Source organism: Cyprinodon tularosa, unplaced genomic scaffold (assembly GCF_016077235.1).
Source record: "Cyprinodon tularosa strain WSP-4 unplaced genomic scaffold, ASM1607723v1 ctg361, whole genome shotgun sequence".
Lineage (NCBI taxonomy): Eukaryota > Metazoa > Chordata > Actinopteri > Cyprinodontiformes > Cyprinodontidae > Cyprinodon > Cyprinodon tularosa.
Window position 1 is genome coordinate 422,579 of NW_024039076.1, and position 27,001 is coordinate 449,579.

General features: G+C 39.4%; 1 protein-coding gene across 1 annotated transcript; it reads left to right on the forward strand.

The window, feature by feature from the left end:
* The first annotated feature begins 1,586 nt into the window (after window positions 1–1,586).
* On the forward strand, window positions 1,587–26,683 carry LOC119790338 (monoacylglycerol lipase abhd6-A-like). The gene is made up of 10 exons (XM_038295857.1): window positions 1,587–1,720; window positions 6,829–6,962; window positions 16,597–16,756; window positions 17,906–18,019; window positions 19,344–19,476; window positions 19,631–19,791; window positions 19,903–19,957; window positions 22,233–22,333; window positions 23,275–23,328; window positions 26,486–26,683. The coding sequence occupies exons 2-10, from the start codon at window positions 6,844–6,846 to the stop codon at window positions 26,591–26,593; spliced, it is 1,005 nt and encodes a 334-aa protein (XP_038151785.1). The 5' UTR covers window positions 1,587–1,720; window positions 6,829–6,843; the 3' UTR covers window positions 26,594–26,683.
* Window positions 26,684–27,001: the final 318 nt, after the last annotated feature.

A 27,001-nucleotide genomic window follows, 5' to 3' on the forward strand; every position in this document is an offset into this window, starting at 1 on the left:
GTTATCTTTCAATGTTTTAGTTGTTTCAGCTCATACAGTTGGGTAACCAAATCTACAGCAATGATTCATACTAGAAAATGTCAGTAGTGTTAAAGGAAACATTTTAATGAGCAAACATCTTGTTGATCAAATGAATGACTTCATGTTAAGCAGAGTATGTGGACATAATTAGCCTAGTAAACTAGCCCTACCCCCCAGCGGCCAAAATCCTTTTTCGCCAGCGAGTGTGTAAATTACACATTTAATCTCACATTTAGTCTGGTTTATCAGGCTAGGAAATAATTGCATTATTGGGAGATAGTAAAGCACAAGTACCGTCAATTTGTCTGTAAATTGTTTGCAATTTTGTCAGACAACATTTCCCTCACTTTGAAACCATATCAGTGCAACATAGTTTTTTCGATCTTATAAAAAAGCCCCCTACTTCTAAAAAGCTAATTTCTCACTTTGTTAATCTTTTCAGTTCATCTCCTTCTACTAATCATATAAAAGAGGCCTGGGTTTCTGATACACTAGTCGATATTTCAGATGAGATGTGGAATTTGAGTCTGTCAAGGATCCAAACCTGTTCCATTAATCCTAGATAGCAACTTATTCAATTCAAGGTTATCCATCGTTTGCACTTTTCTAAAACCAAACTTAATAAGCTATTTCCACGTGTCTCTCGAATATGTGACAAATGTAAATCAGATAATGGGACTTTGGGTCATATGTTTTGCTCCTGCCCTAAGCTTATGGACTTCTGGTACAGAATATTTAAATGTTATAGTAACGCTTATGGCAAAGTTCTATATCTGGAAAACCATTTGATAATTCTGGGTTGCTCTAAATTCTCTGTTACTCTTCCCATGGCTCTGCAGCAGGCTCTAATGTTTGGTTTGGTGGTTACAAAACGGGTTATTCTGCGGGAATGGAAATCCTCTACCCCTCCATGCTTTAAGAAATGGCTCAATGATATGGTGTCCTGTATCTATCTCGAAGAAATTCGATACTCTTTGTCAGACAATCATGATAAGTTCCTAGATGTGTGGGGTCCTTTTAATAGACATATTCAAAATAATAAGTTAAAATGACTCTCAATTTTCCTGGACCTTTTTTTTTTCTTTTTATGATTTATTATGATTCATTATTATCTCAATACTGTCATCCTTTATTGCACTCCTCTTTTATTGATATCCCATGTTTTATGTTGATCCGCTTGACACAATGTCTCCAGAATTGTTTTTTGTCCTCTCTGACTCTGCCTCGTGCTTTAATATGCTCTACAGTTTGACCAGTACATCTTTTATCCTTTTTATAATTTCTCCAGTTTGCTGACACTGTTTTGTCTTGTTTTTTGTTTTTGCTGTACTTGTTTACTGTTTTGCTGTATTTTCCCCCTCTCTTTTGTCTTGTCTGTTTAACTCTGAAAAAGCATTAAAAAAAAAGAAATTGGCTGTAAATTGGGGAAACTTGTCCTGATGGTTTCACGTTAAACATTTTACAAAAATGACGTGGAGCTTTTATTTATTTCTTACTCGGGCAACCTGAGGAATTACACAAGAATTTTGACCTCAGGCAAAAGTGTGTAGTATTTCTAACGGTCCGTGAACGCAGCAGGACCGTTGCTCTTTAAAGGCGCATGAAAGCCTGAGCGGCGGTTATGTAATGTGGGTGAAAGAGGAAGAAAGAGGAGAGGAAGAGGAGTGAATGGAAGACAGCAGCAGGAGGAGCAGGACAGGTACGGTTCGGTTCTGCCTTTATTCTCGGTTTTAGACATTTTCCGTCTCTTCTTGCTGTCCTGGGTTTATATAACAAACATTATTCAGCGTCAATTAAAGGGACAGTTAAAGACATAAAGCGAAGTTTCCTTTAATGCTGCTTATAAACTGTCCTCTCTACTACATCTGTTCTTATTGTTACAGTTTTATTTATGCCTGCTGTTATGTTCCTGTCAGGGTAAGCAGGCTGTTTAATTAGGGTTATATTGAGGGTAAACTCATTCATATTCAAACTTATTTTAAATGAAATAATCTGCTGTTTATCCTTCTTGGACCTTCAGTCCCTGAAAATATTGAAGCTGAAATGCAGGTTTTTAGATCTGCTCTAAATGCTCCAGGGATTAAGAAGTTCACTTCAGAACCAGAGGCTCTAACTGGGCCTGTGGTTCTGGTCCAGGCTTATCTCCTCTGTTTCTGTCACCTTTATAGCTCTCTTGACCCCAAACCATCAGCGACCCACCTCAGTGTTTCACAGGAGGAATGATGTGCTTCTTTTTTTAGTCCTTGGAGACTCTAGACGCAGCAGTGATGATTTTGGCCTTAGACTTTAATTTTAATCTTCTCAGTTCTGCTAAATTTGTTCCAGATGTTTGTCTCTGTGCTGTAACAGATTTGGAGGAAACTCAACCATGCAGCCTTTTTTTTTTTTTGTCTCGTTTGGTGAGTCATAAAAAAAACAAAACACTAGACCAAATATTTTCAGAAAATTTCAATTCAGTTTATTTAAATAGCGCCAATTCACAACACATGTCATCACTTTATAGAGACAATTCAATCAGATCATACAGTCAAATTGATTTTGAAGTTTTCCATCTAAGGAAAACCAGTTGATTGCATCGACCCATTGACGTGAACCCAATCCCTCACGTCACACATATAGCGACAGTGGAGAGGAAAAACTCCCTTTTAACAGGAAGAAACCTCCAGCAGAACCAGGCTTAGAGTGAGCGGCCATCTGCGGAGACCAACTACGGTTCAGGAGACAGAAACGGAAAGATGCAGAGATACAAATAAACTTGTCAACACATAGCCACGCAGAAGCTCCCATGTCAGAGGATGAAGAGAGCACAACCAGTTAGTCACAGTCAGAGAAACAGGACTACACTGAAAAACAGGCAGAGCTCCGACATCTAGAAACAAAGGTGTTGATGGCAGCAGCACAGCTGATATTTCTCTCCAGGATGGAGTCACAGCCAAACAGGAACAGACCAGATGAAGCTACTATGAGAAAAAGCAGAGAGAGCAGAACGTTAGAGATTGAACTAACAGATTCTGCAGAGTGGGAGAATAGAGATAGAATGATGAAAAAGGGGTCCCTATGTCCTCCAGCAGTCTAAGCGCAGCATAACTATAAATCCCATATTTCATCTGAACTTAGATTTCTCAGATAACTTTCCATAAAATCCTTCTGTTTTTTAAAAGTTCATATATCTTAGGGAAGGCAAAAACCCCTACCTACCACTATGTGTTTTTTTTTTAGACTATACACTACCAGTTATTACAGTTAAACTGGGTTATCGGTTTCTAGCCAATTTAAAACAATGTGGGTCAATTTATGAGCCACTTTTTAAATCAGAACTTTCTCATCAGATCAAATGAAATTTAAAATTCTGGTTAGGATCATTTGTGTTGAAAAGAGAAGCTACTGTTAGTTAATAAATTATCCTCTCACCAACCTTGAACTAAAGGCTAGTTCCGTTTTTAGGATACTTTATTATATGCAAACCATTTTTAGAGTATGGATCAACTTTATATTGATAATAAGAACATAGATAAAAAATATTTGAAGTTTCAGAATACAGGTTTGAAAGAGCTTTACAAGATTAGAGACTAAAAAGCACAGATGATGAAAGAAAGTAAAAGCAGTCTGAAAAACAAATGACTGTGTGGTAACATACAATAAGATGCATGTGTCCTAAGATATAAAGCAAAATATTTATAAGTCGACCAAGAACCTTCTGTCAAAGAAGTAATTTTTAGAGTAAATCAGCGGGACCGATATCCTCAGGCTGCCCTAACATAGACGCTCTGCAATAGATTCTCAGTTTCTGGTCTTGTTAATACTTTTGGCCAGAGGCAGTTTTCTAAAATGGGACAAATTTACTCAGGGCACCATGGAAAGAGGAGCCTAGGAGCTTCTGTGCATTGAACTAGTGTCCTTTTAAGCATATGCTGTCGACAGTGAGCCGGTGTCCCTGTTTGGAGCCGAGAACCTGCTATATCTGAATTTTATCCAAAGCGGAGTCTAACTTTCTCATCAGGTACAGGGGACGGTAGATGGAAGAGCTTGCTTAAATAGAACCGTCACTGCTTCTAGATGTATTTTATACACTTTCCTTGATCAAACCACTGTATCATGTTGAGGTTGTTTAATCTTTACACTGGAAAAACGATCTAGAAATAAGTAAAAATGTCTTAAATTAAGTGTATTTACCCTTAATTTGAGTAGGTATATTAGATAGTTTGCCATTGGAATGAGTATTTGACTCTTAAAATAAGATAATTAGATAAAATGCACTTGAAATAAAGTGATGCAATTGTTTTTTCTTATTTTGACTGCAAATTGTCTTGTTCCACTGGCAAAATGTCTCTTTTACCTTCTCAATTCAAGGACAAATGCACTTATTTTAAGAAAAAATGACTTACTTGGATGTAGATTTTTTCCAGTGTAAGACATAAAAGCTTGAATTATTAAATTAAGATCAATTTTTAAAAAGCTTTGAATTGTTTTTTTCCTTTTAATGTTTGAATAACTGTATAAATCTATGATTTGGGTGAGTTTAAACATGATATCCTTCCAAAAAAGTACAAAAAAAATTATCTACTGGATTTTGTTTCCAAGTTTTAAGACGTTTCTCTTCCCATCCAGGAATCAGAAAAAGCGTTGAGTTCAAGGCTTCATAGAGTGGACCAAAAAAAATGCTTTTTTTTGGCTTAGAAAACATGCAAATTGACAATTTGACTTTCTGAATGTTTTAGAAATAAATACCCACCAGAACCCTCGCAGGATGCCAGTAAAAAGAATTTCTCCCCGCACACATTTGTTCTACGTTTGTGTTTTTTGGTTGATGTAATTGTTTTAAATAGTCAGGTAAATGCAATCTCAGGCAAAAATAACCAGAGGAAATACAAAAGTCAGTTTTACAGTCAGGATTTCATTGATCAAACTCAACTTTTGAAGACAAATGAAGACCGTTAAAGTTTCTCTTCTATGGAACAGATCATTTTTGCTTTTATTTATCTTAAACATAAAATTACAGAGAGATGCTCGGTGTCTGGGATCAATTTTCGGCCCTGGCATTTTTTCCATCTACACCGGCCCACTCATAGAAAATAGAAATAGAAACACAGTCAAACACTGGAAAAACGATCTAGAAATAAGTAAAAAATTGCTTAAATTAAGCGTATTTACCCTTAATTTGAATAGGTAAATTAGATAGTTTGCCAATGGAATGAGTATTTTTACTCTTAGAATAAGATAATTAGATAATATGCACTTGAAATAAGACAATGCAATTGTGTTTTCTTATTTTAAGTGTATATTGTCTTTAGGGTTGTCACAATACTAAACTTTTCAACTCGATACCGATACTAAGGAAAATATTTGATACTCGATACCATTTTCGATACAAGGATAAAAACAAAATTCAACAGAAATATTTCATTAATAAACACTATCCAATAAATAGATAAATAAATACAATAAACAATAAGAACAATATTTTGAGGTTGTATGCTGTGCACAATATTAAGCAAGCTTGATAAAAAACGTATACAATTAAAATTAAGTGTTCCTTCCTTGGCTATGCTTTGCAAACATAGCAATGACAAAAGCCAAACCAGTTAAAAAACAAAAATAATTCTCAGCAGCTGCACCTCTTACAAAAAAAAAGTCTGAAACTGAAAAGTGCGTAGAATTATTCAATCACACAGTGTTCTAAAGTGCATTGTCCTCTATTCTGCACTTTAGATGAATGACTGTTTAGGTGCCACTGGTGGTGGCACTGTATCGATACTTTTAAAAACGAGTATTGTATCCGGATACAACGTTTCAGTATCGATACTTTTTTGAGTATCGATACTCTTGACAACTCTAATTGTCTTGTTCCACTGGCAATATGTCTCTTTTATCTCTTTAATCCAAGAACAAATGCTCTTATTTTAAGAAAAATTACTTTTCTACATTTCGATTTTTTTCCATTGAACGCTTGCGTCTCAAATGTGAAACAGAATAAGAATACGCATTGCTGATTAACCGATCCATCTTCAAGCATCACACGACAACCATCACCAAGACTTCTATAATGCGGTTTTACTGGCTTTGGTTATTAACACGGACGTAACAGTGAGTTCTGCTGCGTGACGTCTACACTTGCACAAAGCCAGCCATACACCCACTCACACATACAGCGCCATCATTGACCTACGTTTTCCAGCCCAAAAGATTTTCATAAACCGCTTCAATATGAAATCTCGCCCAATTTGAACTAAAGTCTATTAATCTTTTAGGCCATAAATCTGAAGAAAATGTTTTTTTTACCCATAGACGGCCACCCTAAACTGCCAGATTGGGAAACATCCCAACCTGGCAACAATGCACGTAAGATGGGAAACATCGGCCTTTAGATGCAAAACCCCATCATGCACCGCAACATATTTTTGCAAAACATTAAAACAAAAACTCTGCAAATATAAGAGGAACATAGTACTTTGGTTTAAAGAAATTATTTTAGCTTTATTATAATTTTGTTTTTTGCAAGGATTTTACAGTTTGAAGACAGAAAATTACACCATAAGCCAACCGTCACAAGGATGTGCATGACAAGGAAGGGCTATATATACTGCATGCATCATTTAGGGAGTTAACATTGGATTACTTTTGAGCTCCTTGAGTTATTTACTGTCACAGGTAGGTGTTTTTCAGCCGGAGAGTAAGTGTTGGAGCTGGTATGATTTAAGGAGGGCCGACCCTCGCACGCTGAAATTAGGACGGGCCCACTCGGACCAATCCGAGCCTGCTGAGAGGAGAAGAATAAAGTTACCATATTTTTTTTTTTTTTTTTTTAAGGTCTCTGCATCAGCGATGGAGCTCAGTGTGGCTAAAACCTTAATGTTAACAGGAGGGGTTCTCCTTCTTCCTGTAGTTGCCTTTGTTACCTCCTACCTCTTCTGGCCCGGAGTGCTCCTGAAGGCCTATAACTGGTAAACACCACAGAATACACTAATGTTACACCTCATGTTCACTACAACCATTTTCTTACTGAAAACCAGGCTTAATTATTTATTTTTCCCCATTACCAATCCATATCCTTATAATCTTTTAAAGGGGTTTGGATCATCAGTCCTCTGTACGTTCTCAGAGTTCTCCTTAGGAAAAGCTAGACTGAGCTATTTGTACGTCACAAATTGAAGTGTCATATTTTAAGGAGGGATGAGTGGTTACTTCCTGAAGACCAGGGTCTAAAAGGCCATGGTTAGGAGAGACACTAGCTCTTCAAGGGATTAGTTCAAGCTGGCATAGAAGAGTGGTTCGGCAAAGCTGTAAAACTTGAACATTAGGTTGCAGGACGAGGTAGGAGGCTTTGTTGCATAGTACCGTTACTTGTTCAGAAGTCTGGTAGGTAGACTTTAATCGGGTTCAGTTCCATGAACAGTTCGTCCTGCCAAACCCCCATGTGTGGGAAACATGTAACATCTGTTTGCATCGTTTGCTCTCAGAAGAGGCTCCTGGGAACATCTTCTCAGCAGCAGACCAAATGTGTTTGCAGAAGTTCCTTAGCATAGCTTCAGTGGTTAGGGCATACAGCTTGGAATCCTGAGGTTCTGAGTTCAAGCTTCTCTCCCACAGACTGCTACTCTGGCTCTCTGAGCAAGACCCTTAACCCCACACTGCTCCCCGGGTGCCGCACAATGGGAGCCCACTGTTCCCTAAGGGGATGGGTTAAATGGAGAGGTAAAGTTCTCCAATGAGTGATTAATAAAGTTCAATTAGCATCGGCGTCGCCAGACCCCATTCACTGGGGCACGTGCCCCAGTATAAATGAGCTGTGCCCCAGTATAAATCTCATGAATATTTGCAACAGAATTACATTTTTTCAATACATTAATTTAGATAATTCCAACGGGAGGAGACGTATATTTCTACTCAAATGCGTAGCAAGTGTGTTGTTAACTCCAAATTGAGGATGTATTAGCGCCCCCACGTCAGCGCATGTCACTGCATGAACTGCAGGTAAATTAACGCGCTGCTCTCAACTGAGTTGGATGGGACACTGTGCGGCCGCGACGCATTTTTAGTTCTGGTAACGTTTCTTACCTGTCAATTTTATCATTTTCCCAGTGAAACCACATGATTTATAGGCTACTAACTGAAAATTACTGCATTGGTTTGTAGATGGATATCAGGAAATTCCTCACACGAAGCAGAGACAGGAAAGCAGTAAAACAAGATGAGAGAGAGGGAGGTAAGGTCCCGTGATGAATTAGTGATTTAAGCTAACTAGTTACATTAGGGACGTTATAAGCAATATGATAGATATTTACATAATTATAAATTTAAGTTTTTTAATGTTTGCTGTAGAGAATGAGAATGCAGGTGCTGGAGTAGGAAAGGGAGGAGGAGGAGAGACTGACAGGCAAGAGACAGGAGAAGGACAGGAGAGACAGGACCATGAAGGTGATGAGGGAGCAACAACCAGCGTCCACAAACAAGAAGGGGACATTAGTGACTTAGGGGGAAACATGATGGTCCTAAACAAGTGAAGTTGTCCCACCATCCCAAGGACAAATTTGGAGTAAAAAAACGTTCATTTAATTCAAAATGTTTTGAGCTTTTCCTGGTTAAAAAAGAAAGCCTTGTCATCGAGGATATGCAGTGTGTTTTCAACTTGCTTGATAACATCATGTTCCCAACACTAACGCAGGTCATCCAGATCATCCTCACCATCCCAGTCTACAGCTGGAGTTGTGAAAGGTCATTCAGTGTGTTGAGAAGGCTCCACACTTGGCTGAGGTGCACAATGGGACAAGACAGGCTCCATCATCTTGCTATTTTATCAGATGAAAAGGAAGAACTTTCTAACCTGAGTCACAGTCTAGTGATTGACCGCTTTGCAAAAATGAAAAATAGGAGGTACACTTTAATGCTCAAAAAATAAAAGGAAAACTTAGTTCGGGTTGAGTTAAAATTTCCCCTGAACTAAAACTCTGAAACCTAGGAATTAATGATTACTTCAGAATGTGTATAAGGAAACTTTTTATTTGTCAAAGTTGTTGATGTCTTATTTTTTATAGCTGCAATGTTCAAAATGTTCATGTTTGTTAAAACAAATATGCTCTTACACACATTAATATCTCAACTGGTAATTTTGGTAGGAATGTATCAGGGTTGGGCAGTGTGCTTGTCTGTATTTATGTATGGAAGGAGGGGCATATGCGGTAGGGGGCCAGTGCCCCAGTAAAGCTTTGTGCCTAGCAACGCCCCTGTCAATTAGCCAGAAGGAATAGCAAATGTCATCATAGGCTATGTTCACACTGCAGCCTGGAGTGACCCAAATCCAATTTTTTTTGCTCATATGCGACCTGGATCTGATATTTTTATAACAGCCTGAACAACGCAGATCTGATTTTTTCCAATGCGACCCAGGCTACTTGGCTATGTGGTCCTGAATCCGATACGAATCTGATCTTTTCGAATGCGACCTGTGTCTGAACGGCCAGGTCGCATTCACCCGACCTCAACGCCATTAAAACCCAACAGTGCTTATTATTCTGCATCTTGCTACGCAGAAGCAGCAAGAAAAAACAACAACCATGGATGATGATGATGCGGAGAGCAGTATTTATGTTTAACCATATTGAAAAGATTGTGTTTTTATAGTTGGAAAAGATCGCTAGATGCACGACGGCACTACCATCTATGTTTACTTCCGTAAACATAGAGCACACTGGCCTGTCTACTGCGCATGCAGGACACTTGCGTTGTATGACTGCAGTTCACACAGGAGATCACATACAAGTCACATATATTTGGAAAGCAAGAAAATCGGATTTCCCCAAAAAATCGGAATTAAGTATCAAGGCCTGCAGTGTGAACGTAGCCAAAGGCGAAGGAAGGAAGAACCACGTCTCTTCCCAACACAGCTTCCAAATGGTAACTCCAAGTTGACCTGGGAGAGCAGCTACAGTTCCCAGACACGATCATAAACTCTAAGGCCACAAAACACCTGATCTTGCTGGAGTTAACAGTGTCCTAGGAAGTGTTGATTGGAACAGGGCCAATAAGACGAAGGGAAGCAAGCACCTGGCATTACTGAATCCTTTTTAGGGCCCAAGACTTGAACCAATAATAGTGGACTGCAGAGGATTTGCCGGTTGGTCCCTTCGTGGAGTTTGCAGCCGACTGGGTGTTACAGGCACAGCTCAAAAGAGGCCCAGAAAACCAACAACTGAAGCCACAGAGAAAGCTACAAGATAGCTGAAGGCTAACCCATGGGTCACTGCTTGGATGCACCAATGGATCGGATGTCCCATCCTATTAATAACGCTAGTATAAAGCCAGTCATCACTTTAGCAGCCATTTTCAGGAATGGTGATGTGGACATAAAGTTTGATCACATAATTATGGCAGTTATTGCTGTATTTCAGCTGACTGGCTTGGATCATCCCATCATGACTCCTCTCATGCTATGCTGATGATAGCGAGCTCTGTCTGTCATTCCTGCCTGTAGATCACATGGTCTCAGCATGAATCCTAGATGGGTTTTTCTGAAATTTCAACATGGAAGAACGCTCATTGCCTCCACTGAAACCTCCCTAAAACTTTTTAAATACGTCAGGAGGAGTGAGAAGTTTTTCTTGCTCTTACAGAAGAGCAAGACAAGAACTAATTTATGTCATTTTGTTCGTTCAGTCGTGTCATTGGACAGAACTTAAAGAACTGCAAGACTACCTTTAAATATCATGTTGCTTCTGTGGTTTGTAGATGCTTGGCTTTGTAAAACATGTCCAACCCAATGCGCCCCCTAGCTCCTGGTGCAGTCTGTTGTCACCTAGGAGAACTGCCACACCGTCCTAAGTGGCCTCCTATTTTGTGCAATCATCTAAATTCCCCCCTCTGTTCATTGAGCTCCTCTGGCTATCCTTAGCCACCCACATCTGGTTTATTTCGCTGACCTAAACATGCAATTGCTGGGCTCTACAGCTGCATCATCTCCTCTGATAGCACTGCATTAGTGGCCTTCCTTATTGGTAGCTTTAATATTACCTGCATTGTCACATCCTCCTTTGTAAATTTCCTTTTGACAAAAATAATAGCTACGTATCTGTGTATGTTGGTCAAACAGGAAATCGTCTCTCTGTTTTGAGGAAAGAACAGTTTTTAGCCAGAATCATTCATATACAGCAATGTGTGATTGTTCAGTAAAATTAAGTGAACATTTTAGACTTTCTACTTTCCTGACTTTTAAACTAGGAGATTATGATCATGATCACTGAAAATGATCACCAAAAAAAAACCAACCATAAATCACTAATATCTCTGAGGTTTAATAACATTATCAGCTAGTTTTATTTAATTTGGTCTGATGAAGGCATATGGAATAACCTTAATGTAATTAAATGTGTGTGAAGGGTCAGGTCTGAGGTGGTTGGTGACGCTGCAAGATCCATCAATGATCTTTGGACTTTGTTCTGTCCTCCATAAAACTAAACGGCCAAAATAAGGCGTTAGATAAGCTTCAAAACTATAGACCTTGAACCCGATTCCTATCAGTACATTTGCCTTATAAGGCAGAACAAATTAACGTTATGGATATTTCTTTATAACTGCCTGCAGGAGCCACCATGGGACTCATAAGACTTTCATTTTTAGCTGCTTGGCCACATGATATTTAGATATTAAGCAACAGATGAAATAACCTTAGATCTGAAAGGGCTTAGAGATCCAGCATAGCTGTTGTGCAAACACTAAACCCACAGAGCTGCCTGCTATGCATGATGAGGATCAGGAGTGTTTGATGGCTGTAGAGTCTGCTGAAAGGATAATGGAGGTTATAAAATGATTGCATTTCACAGATCACATTTCCTTCACTTCAAGCCCAATGCTTGTTCTTCACACGAACATTTACCAATAAAAAAAGTTGTTTTTAGCATCCATGCAGACCAAAGAAGTGCCTCTTTGTTCTTTGCTCCAGAGAAAAGTCTCCAGAAGTGAAGAGAATCTGATCTATAAAACTCAGTTGGGAAAAAATAAAATAAAATAAAAAAACAAACTTGAAAAAAAAAAAAAATTAAACAATAAAACTTAAGACATTTTATAAAGATTGTTTCTGGACTGCATTTTTTTTATTTCCATTTACACAGCGTGTTCTTTGCTTACAACTATAATGGAACAAATGTCAATTCTTATCAAGGAAGCCATTAAAAGATCCAGTAGATGCAAAACACCCCCGACTTATAGCCTTTGAACCTTCTCACATTTGGAGCAGCAGGAATATGATTAAAAACGCCTTTTAGCATATACAGATGTGGAGAGTGTGATTTTACTAGTGATGTTATGAGATTAAGCGAGGCTTCGAGGCATGTGTTGAGTAATGGAGGGGGCGTTTCCACGAAGCGTGTGTTGAGGCGTGATTCATTTAAAGGAGGGGCCAAAATTGACGACGTCCGAGGCCTCGCTACCGTGAAACCACGTGACCGCTTCGGGAAGTGATTCAGATAGTGCAAGAATTTTGACAGGCATCTAAACAGCCTCAGTGTTCAGTCAAGATTATGGAGTTTGGAGGAGAGCTGCTGTCAGCTGGATAGAGTTTGGATAGATTCTAAGAATAGATTGGTTGCTTTTCCAACCAATCTAGTTGCTTAAAGCTAATTTGGTTAGAACAAACAATGTAATGATCAAAATCTGAGCAAACCACCGGACAAAGTCCGTTTTAAGAAGTATTTTCTCTGTGGTATGGGTCTCTGTATAAGTGGTGTCAATTGTAAAACTCAGACTCTCACGCTAGACGCAGGGGTGTCAAACTGGTTCCAGAAAGGGCCAAGTGGCTGCAGGTCTTCTTTCCAACCAAGCAATAGCAAAACAGACTCCAGTCATCTCATCAAGTCATCATGTTCAGATTGGACTCACTTGATGAGATGACTGGAGTCTGGTGTGCTATTGCTTGGTTGGAAAGAAAACCTGCAGCCACATGGCCCTTTCTGGAACCAGTTTGACACCTGTGCGCTAGAGGTTGATGGTTCAAGACCTGTCTTTGACTTTTGAAAGTTGCGATTAAACTTAATTATTTTGGCTGATGAGACTAATTTGCATTGTTTTGCCTGAGTAAAAATAGATTGGGTAAATTAGGTCGGTTTAGCCAAAAGATTGGTTGAATCATGTTTGAATAAAAATGACTAACTCCTTTCATTTTGCTCATCATTACCCAATTTGCACAAACACTTTCACTGTCTGCTTTAGTTTATTTCACTAAAATGGCAGTAAAACTGTGCGCCTTAAATGATTGTTCTAAGAAATTTTACGCTTAAAAAAAAAACTTACAAAGGATTTCATTATACACACCAACCATTAACAATTTCAAAGGAACTTAAAAGGGGAAAAAAAGACAAACAATTGCAAAAAAAATCACAGATTTTATTACAAACTGTAGTTCTGCTGTCCACCAGTAGGTGGTGACATGAAGCCTCATGAACTGTGGGGATCGTTTAAGCAATTTGGCCAAACGGTTCAATGCCTCATGAGGCTTCATCTCACCATCACTAGATTTTACATTTTATTTTACTCCCACAAAAATACAAGAACCAAAAAAAACAAAACAGAAAACATCAGGGGGAAACTCACATGGGAAGCCAGAGATGAGGAAGCAGCAAAACAACACCAAACCAGCCCTGAGTGACTGCAGAGGGGGTGTATATAAGAGGAACAGAACAAAGGATGGGCTAATGAGCTGATTGGGAGCAGGTGTGGATGGAAGCATCTAGAAGGAAGCCAAGGGGAAAGGAAACAAGCACAAGGGGGAAACGGAGAGTAACTAAAGACAGCTGGAATATGATGGAAAATAAACTAAAGATCAACAAAACAGAATAACTGAAAACTAAAAAGTCAGAGTCCCAAAAGAGGAAAACCATAACAGTTATATCTCATATGTATAACATTAGTGCATTGATAAATGGCTCTGAGAATCTGTTTTGATGTTCCATAGAGAACATCAGAGAACAAACAGCCTCATAAAGATGAGGGAACCCAGCAGATGGGTCAGAGAGAAAGTTCTGGTCCAGTTTTAACTTGGCTCAGTTCTTTATCAATATGCTTAGATGTTAGCATCTAGCAGCTCTGCTCAGTTCATCCTCTGAACATGGAGAGAGGAGGGACCATCTGCAGACCTACTAAGGCATGGAGATCCACTTCGACTCACAGGCTGGACAAGTAGAGCAATAATTAGAGAAACAGACAAGAGTTTACTTTGGAGGAGCTGCAGAGAAAATTTGGTGTTTAGGGAGGAGGGGCAAGTTGTTAAAGGAAAGCTAGAATAAGACCTGTTTGTAGTTTTCTTTTAGCCATATTTGAGACACAATAAACATGTAGAAGATCCTAACCACAGTTTTACATGCATTATATATCAGACTTTATAGTGAATTCAGTTAACTGACTGTGCTGACAGATGATCACTACTTTTCTCTCCCCGTTGGTCATGTGACTCCGCCTCCCTGCACGCCATCTTTGTTATTTGGCGACTATGGGCCGCTGTGACAACAAATCCCATAATGCTTTGCGAGGAGAGCTCTCTTTCCAGGACGCTTGTCTAGTGACCATGGATAATCACTACTTTTTAAGGTGGACTGTGGTAAAGTTCAAGTCCAGTGGGTCATTCCATGGAAAGTGTAAAGATTGGACCTCTGAATTTAGAGGTTTTTGATCATAAACTTTTTTTAGTTTCATACCCTGTAGAAAATGTAACACTTGCAATTAAACATATTTTTCCAGCTCAGACACCATTTTCTGCGAATATTTTAGCACATTATATCCAGAAAACAGAGTTTCCTTTTCCACCCCGTCATAGGGCAAAGGTTAACAAATTAAAGGGTAATTTTAGATAAAAGTAAGACAAACAACTTCAGAAAGTGTTTTTTTTTTTTTTTTTTAAACAATAGTGTTCAAATAGTTTTTCTTTATGTTTTTATGTGATGTACAGCATTAATTCGATATGAAGAACGTTGCCACCTATCACAATGATTCCACCCATCACAGGCTTTAGTGTGACGGGGTGGAAAATCTAAAACAATATGGCTCAATTTCTGGATATGTTAAAACCTGATGGTGCCGTTAGCATTGAAGTACAATGAAAAATTTATGATTAATACAAATATAATTTCAAAATTTGATTAACAAATTGTTTTCCCCACTTTTTGTGTGTGACGGGGTGGATATGCTATGGTTGACAGGATTTTGAACCAAAAATGTTCTTAAAGAAAAAACCAGAACTCACCATTGTTTGGACTTCTCTTCTTCAAACTCTTGAATGATGTCACTTCATGTTAGTGATGTCACTTCATGTTAGTGATGTCACTTCTAGGAAGTGTATTGCATTTTGGCGCAAAATAACATTGGTGTGACGGGGTGGAATATGAAATTGATGGACATAGAAAAATCATGCTATTTCAATAACAAAATATGACATTTTAATATAATTAACACATTTCCTATTAAGAGGAAAGTATTTCTAACCATAACAACAACAATTTTTGAGATTTATGTCATATTTCTTAAATTTTACATTACACGAATGAGAAAAATGGTCAGAGCTGACATGAGAAAATGATTACAGTTTAACATAAAAAGTTATAAATGTGCATAATATATATTTATTATTCAATTTTATTTGACCTCATGCTACCAACTAAACTTGAATCAATGGCTTTAGACACTTAAAAGTATTACTGACAGTTTTATTATGCTTCCTATTCCTCTTTGAATGTTATGGACCCAAACTTAACAGTTTTAATGGAATGACCCCACTACTTTTTCATCCCCTAGACGTTCGGACACTCATCTAAAATGGCGTAACCTCTATAAAGTGATTTGGGCTGACATTTGGACAAAGCCATGGTCTCAGAGTGAAATTGGTGATGGCAGCATCATGCTGTGGGAGGCCTTTCTTAGGCAGGAACAGGGGATCTGGTCAAAGTTGATGGGAAGATGGATGGACATGAAAACCCAGTAGAGCTAAATATCCAGACCTTTGCTAGGATGGAATGAGAGTGAGAACCGAAGTAAGAAACACAGAAACCTTAGCAGTTATCTTGACATGTTTTAGCATTTCGTGAAATAAAGTTTTTCCTTTCACTAACTGTGCATTGGTTCTTTCCCGCAAGCCGGGTTTCACGGTGAGTTTTAGTTTCTAAAGACTTCTTTCTTGTCCAGTTCTATGTAATATCAATCTTCACAAAGAGCCTTTCTGATAAGAAAATATTTGGCTGGCTAATTTTGGGATATTTATGAAATAAGGTTTTAAATTGTTTGAACGGCGATGAGTTTAATCAACTGCTTGTTCTTGATGCCAGCAGACGTCTCTGTGGCTGCAGGGTTGTTCACTAACATCCTGTGGTGAAAATCCGCAAATGTTTTAGTTTTTCCGCTTAGCGGCTGCAAACTCAAATGACCTCCTGCATGCTCATATAATGGCTCCATGTGCAATCTTAAGTAAGAAAGCAGTCAAACTTTTGAAGGTTCTTTAGAGTTGGGGAACTTTTGATCAGAATGGCTTAAATAGATCAGAGTAAAGCTTGGCTGTTTGGAATGAAGAGCTGTTTGTTTTGATCTACTGTTGTTCCTCTTCAGGTACTGGCGCCGCAGGCTAGGAATGGTGGTCCGGTACGCTTACAGAGGAAGTTATCGATTCTGTTATTCAAGCCGTGGAACACCAGGAGGCGCCACACCATCTCTGCTGCTGCTGCACGGTTTTTCTGCCACCAAGGACATGTGGCTGCCAGTCATCAATGTAACAAACACACATCATTGTTTAAATACTTAGAATAAGTCCAATTTTTCTCAAACTTGTATGTGGCCTTACATGAACTCAAGTGAACTTCTGTTAAATCTCCGGACCTGTTGCCGGAGCCGCAGAGCCGCACCGCACCGTAGTCAAAAGGGCGGTGTGAGAGGTGGTGTGCGGGAGTTGCGGTCTCCGTCGGCTCGGTAACCGCACCAGAGCCAGTGTGAGCAAGGGGTTAGGGCTCTGTATACTTCTGCAGCAGTGTGTCACAGGTATAATGCAGATATTTTTGATTTATGCCAAATTTTTTACGCCACAACGCAAGAGAGACAATCACGAATTAGCTGTGGGTCTAGGCGGTGAGGAAGTGGGGAAAAAACGCAAGGGGCAAGTTTGTGCAACAACGGAGGGGCAATGAGGGTGAAAAGAAGTCATAAGAACCTGAGCTCAGCACGGTTAACTGATCCAAGCTCGGCACGGATCGGTTTTCAGAGGGTTGTGTAAATGGGGCTGCTGTCTTTCATTGACAAATTCAGACACGCAGAAGTTTTTTTTTTGACACTTATACAGTATGACCCAATAATCTGCTTTATGTTTCCTGTAAATGTTGCTTTTGTCTCTACTTTGATCTCATCTGCCCCAGATGTCAAGTACTTCATCCAGATACAGCTTTACTTAACCTTGTTAGCATGTTTTTATTGGGGAGACAGTTTGACCTTTTCAACCTTTCCAAACAGCCAGATCGATTTAGGGTCTTGACCTTCACGCTGTTCTCTGAGGCCTGTAGAGTCTCTGAGATTCATGCTCTGAACTTGGCCTGAGTCTCCTGGAGCTTTCAGTGTGGCATCTATCAGGGGAAGGATCTTCCTTTCCGCAGGATGATGGACTACTTTAGATGACCTTGTGACATTTCCATGTTAATATTAATCAGAAATCTTTGCCTCTTCTGCATTATTGCTGATGTCTTTCTGTATGCAAATAGGTGTTGTAATAATAGACATTGTCTTGAATACCCAGTTTCTTTATTCAGCTCGGTAAATAAATCAAAGTGTAAAATGTCAGGAGTTCTTTTCTAATTAATTTATTTGCACCACTTTAAAACGGTGAAAGGAACATAACATTTATAATTATCTTTTTTTTCCCCCCTATTTCCAGTTCCTCCCTAAAAACCAGCATGTTGTTTGTGTGGACATGCCTGGACATGAAGGAACGAGTCGAACTGGTGCAGAAGATTATAGCATCCTGGGACAGGCCAGCAGAATCCATCAGGTCGGTCCATCCATTCTATTCAGATTCTCATCATTTAGAAATGATTCTTTATGATCCGATCAGGTTCATTTTAAAATGTTATTTCTGGCATTGAACGCATTTTGTTAGCTGTTACCTGACTGCTTATGCAGTTTACTGATACTAGTATTATAGTAACTAATAGTACTAATAGTATAGTACTTATCAAATAATAGTAAATGGCGGCCGTAAGGACATTGAAAAATATAATTGATGAAATACTATCTTAGATCTAAGTCCTGTGAAATGCCTCAACGAGCAGACCTATACACCTACTTAAGGTTACCAGTGGATAAAAGAGGGGTTCAAAAGCAATATAACGTTATTTCTGAACATTAAACATGAAGCATGTCTTTATACACGACTAATGTCTGATAACAGAACATGTGTTTGGCCCTTCAGGCTGTTATATAAAAACCTCCTACGGAAAAAACAGGCCATCATGAAGGAAGGTCATCAAACTTCCTGGTAACCAAAACAGTTCAGAGGTCAGACAAGGGTCAGTACTGAAAATATATCAGAGCCTAGCCTAGTAAACTAGCCCCACCCGCCAGTGGCCTAGCCTCGATCAAAACCCCAGGCCCTAGAACTGGCGGGCCAATCAGAAAGCAGAGATGTGTTTTGAATTTTTGGATGCAAAGCGGGCGGGGTTTAGAGGGCGGGACGACAAAGCTGCACAACGCTGGAGAAAGCACAACTATTGAACAGTAGCAATCACACTTTCCCTTTTTATTTAAACATCAGTCATATGCCAGAATAAGAATGTCCATTTATGCTAACCCACACAGACGAGTGAATAGAGTAGGGATGGAACTGTTTATGAAAACCGTCCGAACCGTTCGGTTCAACTGTCTTGGTACGGTTCGCGTGTGTGAACACTCCAGAGCAGAAGGTGGCGGTACTGCGACCAAAGCCAACCACCAGTAGTAAACAAGAAGAAGAAGAAGCGAAGCGGCGTAGCCGGGTGTAGCAGAAAAAAAAATCTGTTGTTGTGGATAAAAGTGCAACAGTGTGCAAGCATTGTGCAACACGTTTTGTTTATGCTAACAGCAACTCAACCCACATGTCAGGCTAACAATTAACGTATACCGAACCGAAAACCGTGACCACGAAACCGTGAACCGAACCGTTGATTTTATGAACCGTTCCACCTCTAGAACAGATATAGAAATGAACAGATGTAATAGTAACATGTAACATCTTCAACTATACAACCTTCAGGTTTTCATCATTCTCTACTTTTATTACTTACATCAGAAAATCAACATGTTGAAAATGGTCTAATGTGTGTTTTGTGTCTGAGCAGTTTGTCCAGAGTATCGGTCTGGATAAAACACCGTTCCACCTGGTCGGCACCTCTATGGGGGGGAACGTCGCTGGCGTCTACGCCGCCTGTTACCCGTCTGACCTCTGCAGCCTCACCTTGGTTTGTCCAGCAGGTAAACTCTGCAGCTCTCTGGACATTTTCCTTCCAGGCGGTCAGTCTTTTTCCAGGCCTCCTGATTGTTGCACTTTATTCTACGACAGTAACGATAAATGCTGTTTTGGATGCTTTAGGTCTCACTGATGCTTCTCCTCACCTCTTTCCTGCAGGTCTGGTTTATCCCACAGAGTCAGAGTTCATCAGCCGTCTGAGGGAGCTGGAGGAGAAAAATGAGCAGCAGGAGTCCATCCCTCTGATCCCCAGCACTCTCCAGGAGCTGGACACCATGCTGAAGCTGTGCTGTTACAAACCCCCCAACCTCCCCCAGCAGGTACAGGACCCAGATCAGCTGGTTCTGAAAGCGTTGGGCATCTTCCTCTGTCTTCAGTCTGTGCTGTAACGCTAACACAAATGTTTATTATCCGTCTGATTGGTTTGTCAGCTCCTGCGGGGTCTCTTGGCCAACAGGATCCCAAACAATGACTTCTATAAAGAAGGTCAGTCTTTGTGTTTTTGCTCTTTGTCGTCATAGCAAAAATATTATAATAAGCTGTTATAGTTTACTTTAGTACCAAAGCTGTTTATTACACTCCGTCATGTAAGATGAGAGAAAAGTTGAATTATAGTTGCAGAACACCAAAGTGATCCTAAATGAAGAGAAATGCACAAAAAATAGACAAAGATCTGAGCAGCTGTTGATAACTGAAAGTCTTAACATCTGTTTCTTTATTTGTGACGGGGAGTTCTCTGAGTAATGAACAAAGGGGAAAAACATCTTTAAGTAATAACAGAATTTATTTCCATCCATCCATCCATCCATCCATCCATCCATCCATCCATCCATCCATCCATCCATCCACCCACCCACCCTTTAGGCTGCATCAGTGATTCTCCTCCTTCACAAGCAGCAAAATCTAATTTAGAAATTTGTCCCAAATGGCATTGACAGCCAATGTCTATATATTGAATCTTATATTTTAAAAATCATTTATACAAAGTTTTTTTTATTATTTGTGTTTTAATTCTTGTGGGTTTCTTATCCTTTAATTTTAAGTCTGTGTCCTGTGAGTCTGGCTGTCTCTGGGTTGCTGGCGCAGCTATTTCTGAGTCTCGTTGAGCTACAAAAGACAAAATTATATGTTGAATTTTATTATGGAATTGCATATTTTTTCTTCTAAACTTGGCAATATATTTTATTACATGTGGCATATCTCAGTAAATCTGTTTTACCTTTAAATCAACAGCTGTCCCTAATTGTACGGAAGAGGATTAGGGCCACTGGAAGAAAGAAAAAAAAAAAAAGTTAACAGATTTTTCAATCTATTTCAGTTTAGTATGGGGGAAAAAAGTCAGAATTCTGACTTTAATCTCAGAATTCTGACTTTTTTCTCAGAATTTTTAGATTAAAGTCAGAATTTTGAGAAAAAAGTCAGAATTCTGAGAAAAAAGTCTCTTTTCATCCTCGTAGCTACTCTGTATGCAGTGAATATCCCAAAGCTACAGATCAGATGATTGATCACCAAGAGGTGGGACTGGAGAGCAGCGGCAGAGCTGTAACCCCAGTTACTGCTGGCTAAAGTAAATCCGCAGTAGCTGGGGTTGGTGGGGACATGTCCACACCAGTCCTTCAGAAAGTTACGCCAGTGTCAGGGAAGACAAGCAAACTCCATACAGAAAGACCATAGACATTGGAACCTTCTTGCTGCAGCGCAGCAAGCTGTGTAAATGTACAGCCCAGAATTTATTCCCATTAGGTGTAAAATAATTATTGAAAATAAGCACATAATACAGAGAAAGATTTGACCTCAGCCCCAGACATGATCAGATGTCTGGGGCTGAGGTATCTATCCTATTCTATTTATAATAAAGCACCTTCCTATGAGGATGTTACCTGAACGTATCAGAATAATCTATCTGTATCAGTAGAGAACTTAACATCCGGCTCCAATCCAAATAAGGTAATAACAGGAAGTTACATGGTCTTCCTACATCTAACATAAACACAGATGTTCTCATGATAAACTGTCCATCTAACTGATTTGCAAGTCATTATGTCAACACTGGAGATGAAACAGGAACTGAGCAGCAATCCCTTCAAAGATACACAATGAGGAGTAATTTAAAAAAAAAGGAATCTTTGAGAATAAATCATTGAATTAATTATTTAAAAAATGTAATGACTTAAGAGAAGATGTGGATGAAGCACTGAGTTTTACAAAGAGTAAATAATTACACTCCCTGTGCTAGGCTTAGTTAGCATTGCACTGTTTAAAGCTCTACATAGAGGTTACTTTCTTAAAGCAAAACCTAACTCACTATATTAACTTTATGAAACATAAACTTTGTTATTTATGAAGATAACAGTCAGATTTTATTGCTTAAGTTCTTGTGGCCTAACTTCAAAGTCTACGCCTGCTATCATCCTGGTGGAACGGCTGGCCTGTGTTTGTCTCACATTCCTTCACATTCCATCCATTCCCTGTTCTTATGTACACTTTCCTGATCTCATTAAATAAACTGGGCGTATCATATTGCAAAATGAGTCTGTAAGAAAAGCCGTCATGCAAGGCTACAGGTATGTGCTCTGTGATTAAAAATGAGGGAATAGGCCTGGGTTTGGTTGTTTTTTTGTTTAAAAAATAGGAGTAAATTTATAATGTGTTTTTGTTTTACTCTTTCCATGCAATTAAGAGAAAAGAATCATCCAGTATTTAGTAGAAATTTTTTGTTTTGTTGGTTTAACTTGTGCTAACATTAAATGTTTGCATTTAGTTTTCATGGAGATCGTAGGAGAGAAGTCGCGCCATTCACTGCAGGAACATCTGCATCTAATCACAGCGCCCCTGCAGGTTGTCTGGGGGAAGCACGACCAGGTAAGTAAATAAACGCCTGCTGAAATGAAATACGGAAGAGGATTAGCATTAGGGCCACTGAAAATATAAAAAAAGTTAGCTTAAATTAAAATTTTATTTCAATTTGATGTGGGGAAAAATAATTCTGATTTTTTTTTTCTCAGAATTCTGACTTAAATCTTAGAATTTTGACTTTAATTTTAGAATTTTTACTTTTTTCTGAGAATTCTGAGTTTAATCTCAGAATTCAGACTTTTATCTCAGAATGTTGGATCTTAATGTAGATGGGCACCATGAAGGAAGAGATGTGGAGCACTCAGCTTCACTGACAAAGATGTGAGTTGTTTGAGGTGGCCAGTGACACATTGGTGGAAAATGATGGAATTAGGCAACTTTTTATGTGCCAGAGGGATCCCCTCATTAATGGAGGAGCAGAAGGTCATTAAAACAAGAGAGCTAGTCTCTAAAACAGACATGGCTATGGCTTGATGCTAACATGTTTGTTAGCTGACAGAATTCTGTCAGAATTCTGAGAAAAAACTCAGAAATCTGAGATTAAAGTCAGAATTCTGACTTTTCTTTACCATATTAATCTGAACTAATATTTAAAAAACATGGTAACTTTTTTGTCCTTTTTTTTCAGTGGCCCTAATCCTCTACCATAATTAAAATCTACAGGGAAATACATTTAGGTCCAAATACATTAAATTTTAACGTGTTTTTATAAAATCTGAACACTGAAGAAAAATCTGAACCAAGTCACAGTGAAGATTTTGATAAAATCTCTGCAAATGAAAAAAATCAGAGCTAAGAATTAGATCATAGTCAGCATGGCTCATTGTTTGAACAACATATTTTGCCATAGATGTGATTCTTCTTCACCAGTAAGTGTGTTTAGTTGTGCAAACATCCAAGGCCTCTCTACAGTAGCCGTAGTTAAGCTGCTCGTCTTTGTCTCTCAGGTCCTGGATGTTTCAGGAGCTGCTGTGATCCAGAAGGCGCTACAGCACTGCCAGGTAGGGATGGGGATCGAAACCCGGTTCTATCAAGGACCCGGTTCCACTTTTTTCAAAACCCGAAAATCAATAACGTTTGGGCTTATCGATACCGCTATCGAGTCTGGTCGTGTTTTTTTTTTTTTTTCTCTCTCCCGGAGGTCCTGTAACATAATTGTGTGTCCCTCGAGTCGCGTCACAGCATTTAAATCTAATCAATCCAATCACTGCAGCATGTCCACCAATGTTTGTAAACAAAAAGATATTAAAAGTAAAACTAGTGAAGTCTGGCAGTTAACCCACTCGCGACTCGAGGATGGCTGAGCGGACAAAAAGGTCTAAAGTTTGGCTTCATTTTACCAAGCTCAAAGACAAAGACGAAGCGAAATGCAACTTATGTTGCAAAATCATATCTTGCAAAGGGGGGAACACAACCTCAATGGCCAAGCACATTAATATTGTGCATCAAATAAAGGCCAAATGCAGTACCTTTGACTGTCTCCGAGCTGAAAAGACTCCTCCTCCTCCTCCTCCTCCTCCTCCTCCTGCTGCCGCCGCACCACAGTCTTCATCATCCACTGGTAAGCGCGCACACAGACTTTGTAGCTTGTCCGGTCAGTTAAAAATAGTAATTGTGAAATCCGTGTTGTAATCGGCAGCATACAAGCTAGTTAGCTTGAAAAGTAAATAAAGTTTCAGACGTGCTGCGTGATGATGTGTTCAGATTGGCTCAGTAAAATGGCAATTAGGTTATCATGATGCGTTCAAGTGTAACGTAAAGAAAAGGGAAATTGAGTTTTTGGCGAGAAACGTGAGTAATACAGTTGTATATTGCTCTAATTATTTTAGAATATATAATTAAACTACTGATGCCAACATTTATTAAAAATTACATTTAATTTAAAATACAATTGTTTATTTGCTAAATATTTTCCTAATCACTAAAAACATGATGAAAAGTGACAGTAGACAATACATTAACCAACAATTGTGAAAATTTATATATTTTTTTAAACCAAAAGAAGAGATTTCTTCAAAATATAGGACATTTCTTCAAATAATTTTTCCCCCCACTTCCTTTCTGTCTGAGAAAAACATTTGGAGGACCTTGTAATGATTTGTTTTTAATTATAAGTGAAAATATATCTACCATTTCCTTTTCCCATTAATTTAGATGGTGTTCAGCTCAAGCTCACCTCAACTCCCGCCCCCATTGGCCTACTCCAAACTCCCTTCACCTTGGCTGCCAGGAAGATGCCTTCTAATCAAGTGGAGCAGTGTCACAGGGCTGTCACAAAATTTGTGGTGAAAGGCTTGCACCCTTTTGCAACAGTTGAATCACCGTGGTTTAGGGAAATGACAAAGGCCCTCAATCCACGTTACACCCCTCCAAGCAGGACTGTTCTATCAAACACCCTCATCCCTGCATGGTATGAAGTGGAAAAGCAGAATGTCATTACAGAGCTGGCAAATGTTAGTAAGGTAGCCATTACAAGTGATGGGTGGACTAGCTTAGCGCAAGACCACTACATTACTGTGACCGCCCATTACAGCAGCCAAGGCAAGCTTCAGCAAAAAGTCCTCCGGACCAAAGCTGTCTACAGAGCGCAGACCGGGGAAACAGTGGCAGTGGAGATTGGGGAGGTGTTGGAAGAGTTTGGCATTACTCAAAAGGTGGTTGTCATGACTGTAGACAACGCGTCCAACATGGATGTTGCTGCAAAGAAGCTGGACATCCTCAAACTGGGTTGCTTTGCCCACACCCTTAACTTGGCTGCGCAAAAAGTTTACAGCATTGCTGCGATGACCCGGTGGGCAGCAAAACTAAGAGCAGTCATCGTGTGGATGAAACGATCTTCAATGGCGAAGGTAGTGCTAAAAGAAAAGCAGCTCCTTCTCAAACTTCCTCAGCACACCATGATACTGGATGTGAAAACCAGGTGGAACTCCCTGTTTCTGATGGTTGAGAGGTTCCTTGAGCAGTATCCGGCTCTCCAAGCTGCAGTGTTGGATCCACGTATAAGAAAGCCCATGGAGAGGGACCGACTGGATAGGATCACAGATGAGGACTTTACCAAAGCAGAGGAGTTCATAAAGGTCATGAAGGTCCTGTACACTTCTACACTGTGTGTATCTAGTGAGAAAACCCCCACCTGTGGACAGATCCTTCCGATTCTCATGAAACTGAAGACCCACTTCACAGTTCAGGAAGGAGACTCTTCATTTGTATCCGACATTAAACGGAAGGTTTTAACTGACCTATCCGGACGTTACCAGGAGGAAAAAATCCAACAGTTCCTCGAAGAGGCGACAGCGATGGACCCAAGGTTTAAAGCCAAAAGTGTCAGGCACACCACCTGGGAACGTTTGCAGGAGGCAGCTGTAGCAACAAATGCTACAGAAGCTGATGTCCCAATCCCTGAGTCCCATGAGGACAGCGACACAACCGAGGAGGCTATGTATGAGAATCCTCGGGTTGAAGTCAGTCCACCACCACAACCTAAGAAGAGTGCCTTGGAGGAGCTATTTGCCGAGGAGGAACAAGAGCGACGGACCATCCATATGAACAACTCCAACATCAGCATTCAGCAGAGAGTATGTGAGGAAATCCAGCTCTACAGAAGCCTGCCTATGATTTCTATAGCAGAGGACCCAGTTCTCTGGTGGTGGACAAAGAGAGACACCCTGCCCCTGCTAGCGGATCTCTCTCACGGCTACCTTACTGTCCAAGCGTCTTCGAGCCCTTCAGAGAGGGTGTTTTCCACTGCTGGGGACACCATCAGCCAGGAGCGTTCGAGGATCATGCCTGACAAGGCAGACATGTTAATTTTTCTGCAAAAAAATACCTGTTAATTTATGAGCTGATATTTTATTTCCTTTTGTGTGACGCAGCATATTATTTAATTTACATACATTATGACATTTTTTTTCATTTGGTGCTGCTGATATATTCTACTTAGTTAGCCATGTTTATGAAGGCTAGAAATGTTTTTTTTATGCTCACTTGTCAAACAATAAAAGCAATACCAGTTCTGTTAAAAACATATTGTCGCATCGTCTTTCCACCAAATAACAGAAAAGTATCGATAGTGGTATCGATAAAGACTCGGATCGATAAGGAGTATCGATAAAGGTATCGATATCAATAAATATTAACGATCCCCATCCCTACTGCCAGGTGGACGTGTTGGACGACTGCGGCCATTCTGTTGCCTTGGAGAGGCCAAGAAAAATAGCTAAACGTATGATGGACTTTGTGATCAGTGAAGCAAAGAAACATGCCTAAGGAACATCTTACTGGATGGATGGATGGATGATGGAGCTCAAACTGGAGGATGAACTTTAACTTGGCACAATTAAAATGACTTATTGTGTTGTTTGAGACTTATATGCACTTATTTTAATTTAACTGCACAAATCAGGCTGATATTTGTTATAGATAACATTCCATTAGAGGATTTTTACCTTTGCTTTTTGGAAAAACTGTTTTTTTTTAATTATTATTATTATAATTTTTTAGGGAATAACTTTTACGTTAATCAATTAGTTATTTATCCCATAAAAAACTGGAACAAAACATAGAACTTGGAACTGAGGGTAACTGATTCCTGTAATATTTATTTTTAATTATTATTATTGAATCTTTGTGGTTAGACTTCAACAAAGTTGATGTATCAGTTGAACAATTAATGCA

Coding starts and splice junctions, on each gene's coding strand:
- LOC119790338 (XM_038295857.1), top strand. CDS start 6,844: ATGGAGCTCAGTGTGGCTAAAACCTTAATGTTAACAGGAGGGGTTCTC. Junction 6,963..16,596: donor CTCCTGAAGGCCTATAACTG/GTAAACACCACA, acceptor GTTCCTCTTCAG/GTACTGGCGCCGCAGGCTAG. Junction 18,020..19,343: donor AGGCCAGCAGAATCCATCAG/GTCGGTCCATCC, acceptor GTGTCTGAGCAG/TTTGTCCAGAGTATCGGTCT.